The sequence below is a fragment of the Sturnira hondurensis genome, unplaced genomic scaffold (genome assembly GCF_014824575.4).
Source record: "Sturnira hondurensis isolate 20B ecotype Veracruz unplaced genomic scaffold, ASM1482457v3 Scaffold0000362, whole genome shotgun sequence".
Taxonomy (NCBI): domain Eukaryota; kingdom Metazoa; phylum Chordata; class Mammalia; order Chiroptera; family Phyllostomidae; genus Sturnira; species Sturnira hondurensis.
Genome location: NW_028072993.1, coordinates 1434166 through 1453610, shown reverse-complemented (window position 1 = coordinate 1453610; position 19445 = coordinate 1434166). Strand labels below are relative to the sequence as shown.

The window sequence follows — 19445 nt, the reverse complement described above, 5'->3', positions numbered from 1 at the left end:
TTGGAGTTAGTTCTTAGGATTCTTATACAAACATGCTGTTTATCTCTAAGCTACATATTAGTCAGAGTCAGCACTTAGAGAAAAAAATGTCAAAAGAATGGTGGGGTCGGTTACAATTCCCCACTCTTACAGAATGGTTGAACAAATGGCCAGAACAACAGACAGCTAGCTAATAAATCACAACACCCTATGCTCCCAAACTGAAGATGCCTAAGAGTGGGTGATTTAAACCACCATAGTCAGGGAGGAAGGTAAAAAACCAGTAAGATCCAGACTAATCCAAGATAGAGGTAAAATTAACCAGAGAATGACCCCAAAGCTCATTATACCATCATTATAATAAAAATTGACACCACAAGTAGAAAGGGAGCCATGGGGGACAAACGCCAAGACATTTCCAGAATGGACCATTTTAGGAAGAAGACCCCCTCCCAACCAGAAGGCTAAGTCAGAATTTGGTGCCACAAAGCTTAGAGACAACCCCTCCCCACACTGGAAACACTTCAGATCTTAAGAACTAACTGACCAGGTGTGCAATTCAGGCGTGACTTGGCTCACATCCACTCAGACCCATACTTTTGGCTTCTTTCACAGTGGCGCCTATTCTCTCTCACATCTTTCTTCTTCTCTACCTGAATAAAAGTTTCTTTGTTCTTGCTCCAACTTGTCCTTGAAATTTTTCTTGGGTGAGTCAAGAACCCAGAGGTTCTTGGGTTCAAAGGCCCTGGATCAGACCAGACCAGAGAAACCATACCAGGGCAGGGCTGATAACAGCACTGTATAACTCTTCTCATTTTACAGATGAAAAAATTAAATCACCTAGAAGTGATTCAATCTAAGGAAAACCCACCACCATGTGTTTCCCCTCTGTTCTCAATACTTCACTACTATACTACTTCACTTCTGACACCAGCTGTGTGGGTCTTCCGCATATGGAGCAGCTGGGTGTTCTATAATTGAACTCAATTCTGACACTGTCTACCCTGGAGACAGCATCAGCTCTACCTGGAGACAGTAGCTCAGTCCCACAGGTCCCCTCCCCACCCTGTCCCCACTTCAGATGCCAATCACAAGCCCAGGTTGTTACCAGCCTTCTAACCCACTGTCTAAAAATTGGAGGTTCCCATGAACCCCTCCTCAGATTCAATGTATTTGTTAGAGCAGCTCACAGGTCTCGAGAAAGCATTTTACTTAGTAAATTACCAGTTTATTATAAAACAATATATCTGAGCAACAGCCAGATTGGAAGAGATGCACAAGGCAAGTTTTGTAGGAAGGGGCACAGAGCTTCCAGGCCCTGTCCGGACACACCATTCTCCCCAAATTTCCAAGTATTCACCAACCTAGAAGCTCTCCAAACCTTTTCCTTTGAGATTGTTATGGAGGCCTCACTACATAGGCCTGATTGATCAAATCATTGGCCATTGTTGATAGACCTAACATCCATCTCATCTACTCTCCTCTCCACAGAGGTGAGTAGATGAGACTGAAAGTTCCAACGCTCTCATCACAAGGTTGGTTTTCCTAGCAACAAGCCCCCCCACCTCCAGTCCCTAGGGGTTTTCCAAAAGTCACCTCATTAACATAAACTCTGGTTTGGCTGAAAGGGGTTTGTTATGAATAACAAGACACTCCTCTAACATTGATGGCTCTGGAGCTATTTCAGGAACCAAGGACAAAAGACCAAATACCATAACAAAAGATGTTCCCATTGCTTTTAGGAAATTCCCAAAGTTTTAGGAGCCCTGTGCCAGAAACAAGATGAAGACCAAACATGTATTTATCATAAATAATATCACACTCACCTTAGGCAAAAATAGGGGTTCAACTTTCAGGTCAGAGCCCAAGCTTTTAGGACCATGAAGTTTCCATGACTCTGAGATTTAGGAATCTGTGATGCAGAGATTCCAAGAGCTATTGTTGCCGTGACAACAGCTGAGGATTGAAGGCCTCAGGGTCCCAGGTAAGGAGGTCCTGTAGATGCACTTGCTGCTTACCACCAGCCCAGAGAATTCTTTCCCTGGAGGGTACCTTCCACCTGGTCATGAAGTGGGCTGAGGATGCTAGATGGGACCGAAGGAGAGGTATAGCTTTTGGGGAGGCCACCACCAACCAGGCTCAGCTCTGTTTAACACATGCTGTGAGTCACTCCCCACAGCCCCCTCCATTCTTAACACTGCAGCCCGGGTGGTATCAATCCCCTTCTTTAAATTTTCAATGTTTTCTTATCTCATTCTGAATAACATTCAAACTCAGACCTTTGATCATCAAGGTTTTACCTGATCTGGCTTTGCTAGTCCTACTTCCTACTATTCTACCTTTCATTCAGCCACACATACCACCTTCAATCCTTCAAACTTTACCAAGTACATGTGCTTCAGAGTCGTAATCTTCCTTCTCTCCTAGGTCTCCGTGCCGTTAGCTCCTTTTTATCCTTCGTATTTGTTAAATTAATTAAATAAGGAGGCGCTTAGACTGAGATGGCTCTAATTCCATTGCGGTCTACATAAGCGAAATAAAATCTAAGCCTGTAAATGCCTCAAGGTTACAATATCGAAACACTTAGGGCAAGCAATCACAAATAGCCCACTAGGCTTTAAGTTACAGCCAACCAAATAATTTCCTTTCTTTGCTTCTACGCTGCTTTATACTTCTCCTTCTCCTTCACTCCCACCCCACAACAACATCCTGTCTGCAGAGGGCCCCTACTTTAGGTTTGCTAGGGGGTTCCACTCAAGCCAAAGTGTGGGTGTACCTCTGAGATACTGCGCGTGCAGTTCCAGACTGCTGCAGAAAAGAAAGTATCACAATAAAGCCAGTCATAATTTTGTTGCCGGTGGAGGTTCTTACCTTGAGCTCGTAAAAAAAACTAAACCCCTGTAAAATGTAATTAAGCAAAGTGCAAGAAAACAAGATACACCTGTAATCCCTCTCCATCTCTTCCCTTCCCCCTCTCTCCCCATCCTATCTTTTTCTTTATAATCCTCATTTCCACATAGTTTTGTTTGTATAGTTGTTTTCTATAATATTTCTCACACTAAAATGTAAACTCCAAGAGGACATGTTATTATTTTGGCTCAGAATAAGCTATTGTTCTAATTTTCAAAGTGTTTGTGATATTTAATTACTTTATCTAAAACTCAGTGGTCTGTTTGGAAAATTTTCACTCTTGTTCCTTTTTATTCTGGGCCCTAACAGACTAACTTTATAAACTGCATAAACTGGAGATCCTTGACCTTTAACTTCTGATTGGATTGAAGCTCTGAGAGGCACCAGCAGGTCAGCAAGAGGAGGATGGAAAAGGGATTACAGTATTTGTTCTTCAAGCTCCCTCCTGGCTGGTTTGCCACAGACTGGTTATGTCCCTTTACTGACCCAGAAGCCATAGCTCCTTTCAGGCAGACACTCTTCCCCGGTTTTGGTAACTGCTCCCTCCTCATTCTTTCAGGACCAGGAGGCATAAGGGCTTCCTTGTATTGCTAGTTCTGGGATATTGAACCATCCCTATCCCTGCTTTCCCTTAATTCTGCCCATGCCTTGGTAAACAGCCTCTTTATTAATATGTCTTTGCTTAACCTATCTGAACTTGGCCAGCTTTCTCTTGCTTGGATTTTGAGTCATACATTGCACAAACTCTTGAGAATTTGAAGACATGGGTCTGTAGTGAAGGAAACCAAAGTTTTGCCACCCTGAGGCTGCCTTTTGGGGATATCGGTTTTAAGTTGGTTGTCAAGAAACAAGACTCAGAAAGAACGTTTGAGCCACCCTCTTCTTGCCTAAGAGATTCCGATGGAAAGACCTACTCCAGGCAGGGACATCTTAGGATGTTCTCCTTAGCCTGAATAGCCTGATTTGGATGAAGTATGATAAATAGGAGGGCTCCGGGCAGTGGCCTGTTAGCTAGATAACCCCTGTGTCCCATTGTTTCTGGGTTGCCGAGCAAGGGTTTGCCTGCCATGTGGTTCTGTTTTTCCTCAACAACCTGTAATCGCTATTTTCACTTTTGAAATCTAATACCCCACCCCCTTCCTCCTTTGTCCAAAAATGTCATATATATATACCCAATGTTGCTTCACTGTCTTTGGAATTTTCATGTTTATGTGAATTCATCATGCACATGCATTAAAATTTGTTTTTCTTCTGTTAATCTGTCTCTGTTCATTTAATTATTAGCCCAGTAGAAGAACTTAGAAGGTGGGAGGAAAACTGTTCATTTTTTTAGCACCCGCAATAGCCTAGAATCCAATTAAATCAAGGGTCCAGCCAATGAAAAATTTTAACAATGCACAAGAATTCATGAACATGGACATTACAGTTTCCAATTTAGAGTAAAACATAATATGAGATGTTTAAAAAATTAAATAAAAAGAGCATGCATTATCTTCACATCAGCACAAGTTAAGGACACTCCCACTTGGAAATAACCTATACATAGTAGGTTGATAAGTAGTGGCTCATCTGGCTTTATTCTGTTTATTTTCAGCACTCTTCAGAGTTATAACCTAAAGATCAACTTTAAAATTATATATGGCCCTGGCTGGTGTAGCTCAGTGGATTGAGCGCGGGCCTGCGAACCACACGATCGCAGTTCGATTCCCAGTTAGGTCACATGCCTGGGTTGCGGGCCAGTTCCCAGCAGGGAACTCACGAGAGGCAACCATACACTGATGTTTCTCTCCTTCTCTCCTTCCTTTCCTCTCTAAAGATAAATAAATAAAATATTTGAAAATAAATAAATAAAAATAAAATTATATATGGACCAAGAGATGGGCAAACGGAGGTTCTAGTCCATTCTTTGCCATTTGTCTGCACACATCTTGAAAAATCAGTCAACTTTTTGGGAAAGTTTCTCAAACTGTAAAATCAAGATGTTGGAATAAATTATAGCCAAGATATCCATTAGCTCTAAATCTTTGATATTTACTGGTGTATAATTGTGAAGATGATCAAGTTTTTGATCTAAAAACATAAAGGTAGCAATATTCATAGTCGTGCTTAAGAACTCAGCTCTGCATCCTAATTGGTTTTAAATCACAGCTCTACAACTGACTGGACACGTGAGCTTGGGCATGTTTCTTAATCTCATTGCATCCTTGCTTTCTCATCTGGAAATTGGGCAATAATGGTAAAAATACCTACCAATCAGGGTTGCTTTGAGGATTAAATAAATTAGAACTTTTAAAATGCTTACTGTGTGAAGGCATTATTCTAATCACTCAATAAATGTTCACAACTATCCTTGATAACTGTCAAAAAATTTCCACAGACAATTTACTAATCTAGTAGGCTTTTATTCAGCAATTCATAATGAGGAAGCATCTAATCCAGCAGATAGAAAGGAGCTCTGAAGAACTGTACAAGCCATGAAATGTTTACAGACTTAAGTGAGAAGGAAATAATTCTGGGCATTTGCTGATTGGTTAAAGCAGGGTTACTTTCCTTATATGGAGCAAAGGGAAGTGTAGGAGTGGAATCAGGTAAATTACACTGAGAAGACAAGCACTGATTGGCTGCCTTAAGACTTCCTTTTCTGGGAGAGCAGGGGCACAGAAATTTATTTTGTTCCAGTCTGCAGATGCGAGAAGTAGTGTAAGTGACTCCGCCTTAGGCCTAGTCTGGGCACTTAACAAAACCCAACTGAAATGATTTGTGATTAGTAATAGATGATGATGTAAATGTTATACTGAATTGAAAATTCATATTAGAAGAGCAATTGCTATTTTGAATCAAAATACGAACAGTATGGCTTAAGTGAAGAAACTTACTTGTAGCTTGTTCTCGTGTTTTCAGATACAACATATAAAGTCAATTTGAACAACAATTTTTGCCATCTACTGTAGGTACACACATTCTTATTGACCTAAGATTGTATATATGTAATATATATATAATGTAAGAGATATACTTAGTCAGTATACTTAATATATACATTTATTATATTTTTTATATACACAAACACACACTAGGAATGAATAGCATTATTTAAGAAAAGCAATTCAGAAGAACAAATTATAATAAAGTTTTCTTTGCTTAGTACCCAGCACAGAAAATGGAGAAGGTTCTGAGCTAGAGAAAAATACAGTAAAATGGGAACAGCAAGCAAAGAAGTAAGAAAGGAAAAATGACATCCTGCCCTTAGCCTTGCCCTGTCCACAAATCACTTACCATGTAGCAGAAAAAACTTTTGCTATTAACCTTGCATTCCAAGATAAACCATGAATAACAGGAACTTCCTAAAAGTCTTGACTAACAGGAAATCCTAAAAGCTTTGCCTCCTAAGATAAGCCACAAGAATAATAACATCCTGTTTTCCTTTCCAGAAGACAGGAACATCTTGTTCTTAGCCAATCTGAACTGTCAACTGCCATATCTGAGCTGTAAATATCTGTCCTATCATGTGATCTACAAATTCCTCTTATTCTATTTAATGAGCCACTACTTCTGAAAGCCTGGTTCCCTGAAACAGCTAGTAAAAGTGTTTTCCCATGTTCATATCTGTCACTGAATTTTATTTCGACAGAGAGTTCCTGAACAGTCAGTAGCTGGAACTGGTTTTCTTTGAGAAGTCCTGACCTTGGATGCACCAAGAGCCAGCCTTAGGGGTGGGCCACTTGTGCAGCTGCACAGGGCCCTGCTTTGGCTTAGTGCTCTGCTGTCGCCATCTTGAAATTCTTCATAACTTTTTAAAAAGGGGCTCTGCAAGTTATATTGCTGGTCTTGGAGGCACCATGAACTCCTCTCCTGAGCACCCAAAATGGAATAGAAAGTACATGGTCTTTGGAGTCTGACAGACTTTTTTATTCAAGAAAGCTTTCACCTTTATCTATAAAATAGCATATCTCAGACTTATTTGATGATTACATGATATCACACTTAAGATATCACATAAGTATGTATCATGTTGGATACCTAGAAGGTCCATAAATAGTAGTTCTGAAATGTCCCATTATACTTGCTTTCAAGTGGAGCTATGTCCTTTCTTCTCAGCATGAGTCTAAATAGAAGCAGCAGTTCATCTGCACAAGTATTTATTGTGTGAGGCTACTTATTTGTTCATTTCCTCACTTCCCATTCATTCTTCCCATTATAATCAGACTACATCCTCCACCACCACCTCAATGACTACCAATGACTTCCTTGTTGCTAAATCACCTTCAAGTGTATTTTACTTGACCTCTTCACAGCATATAACAATGTTGAGCATGTTTATCTTCTGTAGTACCCTAATATTTCTTCCCTACCTCTTTGGGTGCTTCTTCTCAGTGTCAGTTGCCAGCCAGTTGCTGTTCCTCAGCTCTCTCTCGTCCAAGGTGGTTGTCCTCACTTTACATACACCTGTTGGGTGAGCTCATGTATTCCTGTACCTTCCATTTCCATCGATATGCTGGTGACTCCTGCTCTGAATTTGTAATTGTTAGCGTGTTTTTGACTGTAAGGTACAGAAAATTCAACTCTGCTGATTTTACAACAACGAAGGAGATTAACTGCATTATATAACAGAAAGTAGTGTTGAACTACATTTCTCAGCCCATAATGGAGCTGCCCCTGCCTAGGGTGCCATGTCAGCAAACCAAACCTTGGACAACTTTCACGTCCCAGTCAATGCTCTGCTTGACCAGAGGTACAGTATATTTAGCCAGCCAATACCCAACTGCCAAGAAACCAGAATGATTTCCTTATTCTCAGATTTGCAGCCCCAGTCTATCGACTTCAGCCAAATACTATTTGCTTATTCCCCAACTAACCTGCTACCCTTATGTGAAAACTTCCAGCCTCCTAGCCAGCCGTGCATTTCCTCATTGCTTCATTCTGTAAAACCTGCTCTTGCCCAAACATCCCTCAAGAAGCTCCAGTGCTTGTGAGACACTGTGTGCTCCCAGTCCATGAATTGTTTGCCCTTGAGTAGAGGATATCAAACTTGTGGCTGAAGTGTTTTATTTTTGTTATTTGACAGTAGAGTGGAGGGGTGGTGTTCAGGAAGAGTTCAATCAGAGCTGTTCTCCCCAAATTCTCCCGAATTTCTCTTTCGGTTTCCCTCTATTTAACGGCATTCAACATGACGATGCTGAGAAAAGACAGTGTGCTGTTTCACAAAACAGTGTCATAAATGTGAGGAAACTTCTTTCCCAGAATCTTCAGTAAAACTTTTCCTGCTTCTTACTGGTCCCAAAAGGGTCGCATGCCCATGTGCCCAGTCTTGAACCCATCCTTGTGGCTGAAGAAATATTACGACTTCCTGATTGGTTTAGGCCTGTCACTCCCTGTATCTATTACTGCAGCAATCACTGATTAGCTTAATCTTGTCCCACCTTTGAAGATGGGGTCAGTTCCCCAAACTATATGGCTGCTATAAAATAAGGAAGGAATGAAATGAGCATGGCAAGGCAACCACAACATACATCAGATCTATCTTTTCAGTGGCAAAAGACTCAAAGTAAATTCTTTTTTAAAACAAAACAGAACATTTTATTTATTTAGAGGTACGGTCCTAACTGGAGACTTGGACCACAACCTAGGTATGTGCCCTGACCAGAAATTGAACTGGCGATCCTTCAGTTTACCAGGATGATGCCCAACCCAGCGTGCCACACCAGTGAGGGCTTGAAGTAAATTCTTGAAACAGGTATGCTAAGTATCTAAGAGGCTGGTGTATAGACATTGCTGGCCCTAAACCCTGCACGCAATCATTGTACAACAAGTTCTAAGAATTGTAATATCATGAGGGCTTACACATCTTTGACATTTGAAATAATTGGCCGGAAATGACGAGGACTTACATTGTTATATAACTGATATTTTTTTAAGGAAAAAACACCCAGCCATTATTATTTTTTTGACTATTGAGAAGAATACACGCACCCAAAGTTGAACACCTCATAATACCAGGGTAAGTGACCTGAAATTTTTTTGGCCTTGAAGAATCAAGTAATCAATGGGAAGATCGAGATAGACAGCTTGGCAGCACTCAAGCTGGGCAGCATTCAATGGATAGGAAGGACCATGAAGTTCTGCCCTTATCAGCTCTGTCAAGGTCATCCATGGTCTTCCAAGGTATAATTTGCTCACAGAGCAACTGAGAATTCTTTTAAAAAATTACTGTATTCATAAGTAAATTCATGTACTGTCACTACTATTTCACCAAACCAGCACAGTTTCCAAATCTATAGTCCCAAGACTTTATTTTCCACAGACACTTCAATATCCATATGTCCAAATTTTAAATAATATCCCCCTCTTTAAAAAACATCCCTTTAATCCTCTTAGCTCAATAAATGGCACCATCATATGACACCCAATTCTCCAAAGCCCAAACCTAGAAATTAGCCTTGACTCTTCAGTTTCCCCCATCCAAACCCAATCAGTTTCTAAATCCTATCAGTTCTACTTCCATTACCTCTTGAATCTGTCCATTCCAGTGCTAATTACTTTAACTTAAGATATCATCAAAGACTCCCCTGGAGTCTCTGAACCTCCACCTGTGATCTCTACAATTCCCTAACCACTGAATAGCTTTAAATTTCTTTCTAAAACTCATCTATCCCATGCATGCTCTATCCTTGCTTAAAACCTATCTGTAACTCTGCCCAAAGTCCTCTAAACAAACGTAAATTGTTTTACATAACACAGACCATCAGACCCCATTTTAGCTTTCTGGATCAGGAGAGGGCAAACTGCCAGGCAGCCAAATTCAGCCCACTGCCTATTTTTATACAATTTAAAGTTTTTGCATTTTTAAGTGGTTGAAAGAAATCAAAAGATGAATAATCTATGACACTGAAAACTATGAAATTCAAACTTATGTGTCCATAAATAAAGTTTTATTGGAACACAGCCCCTCCCAGTCATGCTGTCTATAGCTGCTTTTGATGTACAAGCTGATTAGTAATGGCTAAACCAGTAGGGCCTACAAAACCTAAAATATTTACCATCTGGCCCTTTATAGAAAAAGTTTGGCAACCCATGCTCTATACTCACTTCTCCCCACTCCCCACTGCAGCCATCCCAAATTATTTGAAGTCCCTAACAGATCACCCTTTTCTCTTCGACCTGCTTGTCACACCCCTCCATTGGTACTGTCATAGAACTAACTCTACCTTAGCATTTAACAGTTATTCTGATTGTCCGTTTATCTGTTTAGTGCAAGTGTTCACCACCAAATCCTTAGCACCCAGCACAATCCCTGCTCTCCTTCAGTATTTCCTAAACGTGTGTTGATGAACGAATAAGCAGCATCCTGAAGAGGTGAATAGCCCTGGCTGGTGTAGCTTAGTGGATCGAGCGTGACTGCGAATCAAAGGGTTGCTGGTTCAATTTCCAGTCAGAGCACATGCCTGAGTTGCAGGCCAGGTCCCCCAGTGGGGGACATCCAAGGGGCAACCACACATTGATGTTTCTCCCTCTCCTTCTGCCTCCCTTCCCCTCTCTCTAAAAATAAATAAAGAAAATTAAAGAAAAGAGAGATGAACAAGACTGATGAATAAGACTGGATTCCAACTTTCAAGAAAGGAAAATCAGTCATATAAATAACAAATTAATCTAAAGGAAAGATGAAAAAGCACTAAAAAGTAGCATGTATGCTGTAGCATATCCAAGGACTGGGAAAAGCTGCCCCTCCTTATGAGGAAAGAATAAAGAAATAAAATGGAATCACTATAGTCAAGTGGCTCAATTTTAAAATCAAGTAAGCTGAAGTATGACAAAGCAACACTGTTCTTGCTTTAACTAACCTGGGAACTTAAATGTTTGAACTTTTCTGTTGCATCTGAAGATAAATATATACATATAATACTTTATATTTACTATTTTATAACAAATACAAATATTGACTATTATGTATTTAATTATTTATTTTATAATATAAAGATTTCTTATGGATAGTTATATTTATTGTATATATTATATATGATATATAAATATATACACATTGATGTTTATATATAATATATAAAATATATTTCTTTTGGTGAAAGAACATCTAGTCTAAGAGAAAGTCATATAAGAGTTTATTTGTACCAAATTGACAATTGCCAGGAAGCTAAATCTCAACAGATTGAGAAAATGCTCCAGAGAATGGTACTTATGCAGCTTTATTTTATACATTAGAATCAAAGGAGAAGTCATGAAGAATTACATGAAATTTATTGTTGGTAGATTAGGGAGGCAGGAGAAAGCAAAGTGGGGAAATCTCTGAGATTGGATAAAAAGCAAAACATAGGGATACATACTTCTTTTACGCTGGTGGGTGCGCAATAGTTAACAGTTCCAGCACGCACAGATGGTGTCTGGGCAATAAGACAACAACAAGGGGTTCAGTGGTCTCTGGCTCTGGTGCCCAATGTTGTGCCTTTGAGAGGTCTGGAAAAATGCTATTCTGACATTTCAAAGGTATGTTATCTTAGATACACAAAGACAATAGACAGTTTCAAAGGCAAGGACTGACCTTTGTCAAGGAAACTACAGGCCAAAGATGCAACTACCTACCATGACCCGCTTTTAACTAGAAATTTTTACATTCAGACCACCCTGTGTGGTTACCACCAGTCTCTGGGTTTGTGAGGCTTGCATGGGCCTCCTCTGAGCTCGTCAGGTTTGCTAAGTGGCTCCTTCTATATTCAAACCCTCTGAAGAATTTAGGAAAGAATGTTCACATCTCCAGACCACCTGACATTCATCACCCAGACCACTTGACAGCTGATTACCATCTTGAACAAATCCAAAGGCTGAGAAAGCAGGGCTGTTTATTCTCAAGAATGTGATTTATTATTGTAAAACCTTCAGCTTAAGATTGCAATAATTTGGCACAGTGAAAGATGGTTTCTAGACTTAGTGTGGTGATCACATCATAAGGTACATAAATGTCAAACCACTATGCACACCTGAAACTAATATAGAATGACAACTATAATAAAAACATTTAAAATATAAAACTCTCAGCTTTTCTTCTTCCCAACACTATGGGTAATGCCTAGTTTTGTTTCTGACTTGACTGTTTATCACTTATTTCTAGTCAAATCCTCCCGACTGTGCTGGGTGGACATTTAGAAACCTTTATGATTTGAACATAAAATTCCTGCCTCCATGATGAAATTCTTACGGATCTTTTTTTGTAACATATAATGTTCTCATCTGTAAACTTAGGCTCAATAATCCCAACTTCACAAGAGTAAATGAATATTGTTAATTATTGAAGGCACGTAGCACAGGGTGCGCTTCACCGAAAGTGCTCGGCAAAACGCATTTCTCCTGCGATACTACAATGCTTCATTTAACGGTAATGTAGCCTGGGTCCAAGGGGCTTCCCAGTGTGCACTGCCAAACGTATGGCCCAGCATCAAATGCATCCTTGTAGTGAATACAGCAATTTCTCAGCAGGGCGTGCCAAATAAGACCAGAAACCTCTCAGCAGTGCGCGACTAAAGATGCACCGGAGTAGGCTGGGCGTGGGGCCGGAACCGCCGGGAAACCGCCCAGAGCTGGAACCCGCCAGGTGGAAGAACTACAACTCCCAGAGTGCTTCACGCGAATTTAGGGCTACTCTTTATTTTATCATTTCAGCCCCCGACGTGGAGCTCTCAAAGACTCCGCCCCAAGGGTTCGTTCTTTGCCTTTTCAGTCCGGAGCGAGGTCCCATCCCAGTCACCGGAAGAAACTGTGTAACGTCACGAGGCCCTCCTAGTTGTGTGGGGAGGAGTTGAAGGACGGTCTCTGCCTGGGTTCCGGCGGCCCTGGAACCGCGGAAGAGACTCTTGAGGACCGCCGCGATGCGGCGGGTCCACAAGCTCCTGGATCTGTGAGTCAACCCTGTCCCCGCCTCCTCTTCACCCCGGCCCACCACCTGCCCCGCCCCGCCCGGCCAGGCTCCGCGCGCCTCTCCCTCTCCCTTCCCACCTCCTGGGTTCCTGAGGTGTCGTCTACTCGTGGATGACTGTTGTTCCCCGGCGGGCTGCTGGGCAGGTTTGCCGCCGTGTCCCCTGGTGGGTGTCATCCTTGGCAGCTCGACGTCCCGGTAGTTCCTGGCCGTGGCCTGTTTGTGAGGGGAGTAGTTGAAAACCTCGGTAGAACAAAACACAAGATGGGGCTGTCAGAAGCCTTCAGCCAAGTTCCACCCGGTTGCAGTAACTGGTATAAACATTGATTCTTTGAGGCGGCCTGGACTTCTTGACCGCGATAACGGGGTGCAGCTCGCGGCCCTGCCTTCCACCAGCTGTGTGCCCGTGGGAGAGCAACAGCCGCTCTCTGCCCCACCCCAGTGCTCGACCAACGAAATTAGTATAACACTACGGGTCCAGTGGAGTTGTGGTGAGGAAGAAATTTGACATATGTAAAGTCCTTAGAAGGATACCTAGTGTTAAAAGAAATGTCAGAGAGCCTTACTTGATATGAATATTTTTTTGAGGGAGAAACAAGGAGCTCAGAGACAGGTAGTTAGGATGGCTTATAAAGTCAGAGTGAGGAAGTTGTTCAAACTTCAGGATGGTTATTATAATGTAATGAGACACAGGGGATTGAATAAAAGTGATTGTTATACTGTTTCATTCATTTTTAATTTATTTTTAGAAAGCAGGGAAGGGAAGGAAAAAGAGATGAAGAGAAACACTGATGTGAGAGAGAAACATCCTGGAATAGAATCAGTGACCTTTCACCTTGTTGAAGGATGCCCAACCAGCTAAGCCACAGGGCCAATAAACTAGGTTCTAATGTGTGCAGCACATTGTCTTCTTTTGGAAGGAAATCACAGAACCTTTTTGGACCTAGTGAAAATAAGCCTTTCAATATTTCTTTAGTGCCTTACCATGTTGAACTATGTCATGATTACTTAGGATGAACATGAGGATGCCTGATTTCAATAGGAGGCAGTGTTAGCAGTAAGTTCCCATTCAAGTTAGGCCTTTACATGGTATAAGCAATTAGGTATTTAATAAAAAGAATTTCTATGAAACAAAAAAAGACAAAGATTAATAGTTAGAGCAATTATAAATTCAGATCTGGAGTTGAGAGCAGCCAGTCAAGAAGATTTCTGAATTTGAGCTAGAATCTTTAAGTGATGGAATGAGGATGACAATTTTAATCTGCTGGATTTTCCTGGTTTGCAGTTTGAATGTCTTTGATGATGTCATCAGGTGTTCTGGTGAACTTTCTGAGTGGTCCACACAGAAGTAGATATGAATATTGTTTACACTCGATCTGTTGTGGTCTCAGCTCTGCCATTATAGTGTGAAAGTGGCTATAGACCTGGCTGTGTTCAAAGAAAACTTTATTTACAAATGCAGGCAATAGGCTAGATTTGGCTGATGGGCCAGAGTTTTCTTACCCCTGGTCTAAGGTAAGGATAACAGCTTTCACATTGCCCCAGTCAGCCCATACTGCAGTCTCATTGTGTCTTCTAAAATTCTGATTCAGCTGTTACACCCAGTGAACACCATCAGCTTTCAACTGAGCTGAACCATCAGTGAAATACCTAGGCCCAGACATTTAGGGAAACTTCTGTGAATCAAGGGCCCTATTGAGCCAATGGCTTTGCTTCAGGTGGTATGAGTGGTGAATAAAGTGTCCCCCAAAGCTGTCACTTTGCCACAAAAAGCAAAGATCCCTTTAGAGCCAGGCCCACTGTGATTTTTTTAAAAAAATTATTTGTAACAATCATATTTGTTTCAGGTGTACAACATAGTGACTTGACACCTGTAGACCTTAATAAAGTGACCACCATGAAAAATCTAATAACCATCTGTCAATGACAAAGTTATTACTATAGTATTGACTGTATTTCCTGTGCTATACATTACATTTCTATGACTTACTGATTTTATAACTAGAAGTTTGTACTTCAGTCCTCTTTACCTTTTTGCCCTTCCCCTTACTATCCTCCCCTTTGGTAACTATCAGTTCTCTATTTTAAAAACCGAGTCTGTTTCTGTTTTTATTTGTTTGTTCATTTCTTGTTTTTTAAATTATGCAGAGAAGTGAAATCATACAGTATTTGATTTATTTCACTTAGCATAATACTATCCATGTTGTCCCATAGCTAAGTAAATATTATATTGTGTGTGTGTATATATATATATATATATATATGCTGTATCTTATATATTCATTTGTCTATCAGTGGACAACTAGGTTGTTTCCATATCTTACCTTTTATAAATAATCCTGCAGTGAACATAGGGGTACATATATGTTTTCAAAAGAGTGTTACTATTTTCTTTGAATAAATACCCAGACATAAAATTGCTGGATTGTATTGTAGTTCTGTTTTTAATTTTTTTCTGTGGCCATACCAGTTTATCAACTTGAATATACCATTTCCATATGATCAGCAAGTCCTTTGGGTCCTTCTCATATAAGTTATAGAGTCCAAGTTGATCCATGTCAAAATAAGGATATCAGGCCATGTAGTCAATCACAAGATCTCATTCTCAGGCATTCAAGAGCTTATTCAACAAGAGCTTATTAATATAAGAGCTTATATTTTTTGCCTTAAAAAAATATGTGGTGGCAGCTGCATCAGGCTGGTAGTAATGTATAGGCATACCTCATTTTATTGCCCTTTGTTTTATTGCTCTTTGCAGTTTTTACAAATCAAAGGTTTGTGGCAACCCTTTGCTGAGCAGGTCTGTCAGTGCCATTTTCCCAACATTTTCTCACTTCGTGTTTCTGTGTCACATTTTGTTCAAACTAACAATATTTCAAATATTATTATTGTATTTGTCATGGTGATCTATGATCAGTGATATTTGATGTTACTATTTTAATTGTTTGGGTCCTTGACAAACTACATCCAGATAAGACAGCAAACTTGATTAATAAATGTGTGTAGTCTGACTACTCCACTAACTAGCCAATCCCCCTTCTCTTTCCCTCTCCTTTGGCCTCCCTATTTCTTGAGACCCAATAGTATTGACATTAGGCCAATTAATAACCCTATAGTGGCCTCTAAGTGTTCAAGTGAAAGGAAAAGTTACATGTCTCACTTTAAATAAAAAATTAGAAATGATTAAGCTTAGTGAGGAAGGCATATCAAGAGCTGAGACAGGTCAAAAGCTAGGCCTCTTGCTCCAAACAGCCAAGTTGTGAATCCAAAGGAAACATTCTTGAATAAAATTTAAAGTGCTACTCCAATGAATACATGAATGCTAAGAAGGTGAAACAGCCTTATTGCTGGATGGAGAAAGTTTTATTGGTCTAGAAGATTAAAACAGCTGCAACATTCCCCTACGTCAAAGCTAATCTAGAGTAAGGCTCTAACTCTCTTTAATTTTATGAAGGCTGAGAGAGGTCAGAAACCTGAAGAAGGAAAGTTTGAGACTAGCAGATCTTTGTTCATGGGGTTTAAGGAGAGAAGCCAAATCCATACAAGGTAAAGCATCAAGTGCTGTTGTAGAAGCTACAGCAAGTTATCCAGAACACCTAGCTAAGGTAATTAATGAAGGTGGCTACACTAAACAACAAATTTTTAATGTAGGCAAAACAGCCTTCTTTGGAAGAAAATGCCATTTAGGACTTTCATAATTACAGAGGAGAAATCAATGCCTGCCTCCAATGCTTCAAAGGACAGGTTGACTCTTTTGTTAGAGGCTAATGCAAGTGCTGCTTCCAAGTAAAAGCCCATGCTTATTTACCATTCCAAAAATCCTAGGGTCCTTACGGATTATGTTCAGTTTTCTCTGCCTGTGCTCTATAAATGGAACAACAAAGCCTGGATGTCAGCACATCTGTTTACAACATGGTTTATCAAATATTTTAAACCCACTGTTTAAACCTACTGCTTAGGAAAAGAAATTCCTTTTGAAATATTACTGCACATTGACAATGTACCTGGTCACCCAAAGTCTGTGATGGAGATGTACATGAGATTAATGTTGTTTCATGCCTGCTAACACAACATCTGTTCTGCAGCCCATGGGTTAGGAGTAATTTAAACTCTCAAGTCTTATTTAAGAAATATATTTTGGAAGGCTCAAGCTGCCATAGATAGTGATGGTAGATGGTAAATTATAGATGGATCTGGGTAAAGTAAGTTGAAAACCTGGAAAGGATTCACTATTCTAAATGCTATTCATGATTCATGAGAAGTCAAAATATCAACAACAGGCGTTTGGAAGAAGTTTATGGATGACTTCAAAGGGGGTCAAGACTTTGGTGGTGGCAGGACTGCAGTGGGGTAGAAATAGCTAGACGACTAGAATTTTTATTTATTTATGCATATATTTATTTTCAAGAGACAGAGAGAGAGAAACATTGATATGAGAGAAACATTGATTGTTTGCTTCCCACACACATCCTGACCAGGGATCAAATCTACAACCCAGGTATGTGCCCCTACTAGGGATCAAACCCACAGTTCTTTGGTGCATATGACAATGCTCCAACCAGCTGAGCCTCCCAGCCAGGGCAAGAGCACTAGGATTTTAAGTGGAGTCTGAAGATGTGACTGAATTGCTGCAATCTCATTAAAAATAACTTCAACAGATGAGGACTTGCTTCATATGGATGAGCAAAGAAAGTGGTTTCTTGAGATGGCATTGATTCCTGGTGAAGACGCAGTGAAGATTGTTGAAATGACATAGAAGGATTTAGAATATTACATGAACTTAGTTGGTAAAGCAGCAGCAGAATTTGAAAGGATTGACTTTAATTTTTTTATTCCAATTTTAAAAGAAGTTTTACAGTGGATAAAATGCTATCAAATAATATCACATGCTACAGAGAAATTATGTGTGAAAAAGTAATAAATGTGGAAACTTCACAGTTTTTTTTAATTTTGAGAAATTGCTCATGCTTGCTGCTTCAGTAGCACATATACTAAAATTGGAATGATACAAAGATTAGCATGACCTCTCTGCACAAGGATGACATGCAAATTCATGAAGTGTTCCATATTTTAAAAGAAAGAAATAACTCGCAAAAGCCACCTCAGTTTTTAGTGACCACCACCCTGAGCAGTCAGCAGCCATCAACATTAAGGCAAAACCCTTCACCAGCAAAAAAAGTTACAATCCACTGAAGGCCCAGATGATGGTTAGTATTTCTTTTAGCAATAAGGTACTTTTATACTTAGGTACATAAATTTTTATTATTTTTTTATTTTTATTTTTTTAAAATATTTTATTTATTTATCTTTAGAGAGAAAGGGAAGGAGAGAAGGAGAGAAACATCAATGTATGGTTGCCTCTCGTGAGTCCCCTGCTGGGAACTGGCCTGCAACCCAGGCATATGCCCCGACCAGGAATCGAACCGCGATCATGTGGTTCACAGGCGTGAGCTCAATCCACTGAGCTACACCAGCCAGGGCCATAAATTTTTAGACATAATATTACTGCACAATTAATAAACTACATTATAGTATAAAGTTTTATATGCACTGAGAAACCAACAAAATTCATGTGACTCACTTTATTGCAATATTCATTCTATTGTGGTGGTCTGGAACTGAGCCTGCAATATCTGCAGGGTTCGCCTGTACTTGAAAAAGGCTTCTTTGAATGTTCTGGTAGCTTTCAAGTTTTTAAAGCTGTGATTTCTCTTTCTCTTCTGATTCTATATTGTTTCTGCTGTACTCCTCAGCAGGGGACAGAGAGGTAAGTAGGCAAGGAAGCTAGTAACATGTTCCATATTACACCTCTACATGTGACTGTCCTAAACAGGAGAATCAGCTCTGATGCTTATGTACTAGGGAAATATAGCCATGTAACACATTTATATCAATTATACATTCAGTAGCATAAGCTGCAACAACAATTTATTGATAGAACCAAAGGGCTCCACCCATAACATCACTTTAGCTTCTCTTCCTCACTTAGAACTTAACCCAAACCCCATCAGTTGAATTTGGGTGCCTTTTCAGATGCCTTTCTCTGATACCTAAGGTATCAGAGACCAGAAGCTTTTAAAAAAGATTTTCTTTATTTTTTAGAGAGAGGGGAAGGGAGGGAGAAAGAAGGGAAAGAAACACTGATGTGGAAGAGAAACAGCAGTTGGTTGCCTCTAGCATGCCCCAGCTAGGGACCTGGCCCACAACCCAGGTATGTGCCCTGACTGGGAATCAGATCTGCGACCTTTTGGTTCACAGGCTGGTGCTTACCTCACACAGCCACACAAGCCAGGGCAAGAGACAAGAAGCTTAATTAATGTATAAGTCATTAATTACAGCAACAGTCAACAGGAGACTGTTATTACATGGCTATCAGTGTGAGGAGTGCAGAGTGGTCGGAGAGGCTAGCTCACAGGGAATCTTGGGAATGTCAAGGGTGCCTTTTTTCTCCCTTGGCTGCCTAGTCTAGTATTGGTACCTGAGCATAGGCACTGCTTCCTCCTCTGAGTACCTCCTGGTGGTCATCCCAGCTCAGAGGTCCCTTTCTTTATGCCCCACTGGATACCACTGCATTTTATCTTACAGTCCTTGGTAATGTTGGCCATGTTTATGCTCGGCACACCATAATCCTCACTAG

The 19445-nt window shown here is 40.3% G+C and overlaps 1 protein-coding gene and 1 non-coding gene across 5 annotated transcripts in view; both read left to right on the top strand.

Annotated features, from left to right (window-relative positions):
• Nucleotides 1-12668: 12668 nt before the first annotated feature.
• Nucleotides 12669-19445, top strand: part of AMN1 (antagonist of mitotic exit network 1 homolog) — a 52318-nt gene continuing 45541 nt past the window's right edge. The window contains exon 1 of one of the 4 annotated variants that reach the window (XM_037034568.1): nucleotides 12669-12790. In XM_037034568.1, coding sequence (XP_036890463.1) covers nucleotides 12762-12790 — 29 coding nt within the window. In that variant the 5' untranslated portion in view covers nucleotides 12669-12761. The other 3 variants (XM_037034651.1, XM_037034811.1, XM_037034737.1) reach the window with 3 other exon arrangements.
• LOC118979224 (U6 spliceosomal RNA) lies at nucleotides 17780-17881 on the top strand. Its single transcript, XR_005064872.1, has one exon. It is a non-coding gene; the product is annotated as a U6 spliceosomal RNA (small nuclear RNA).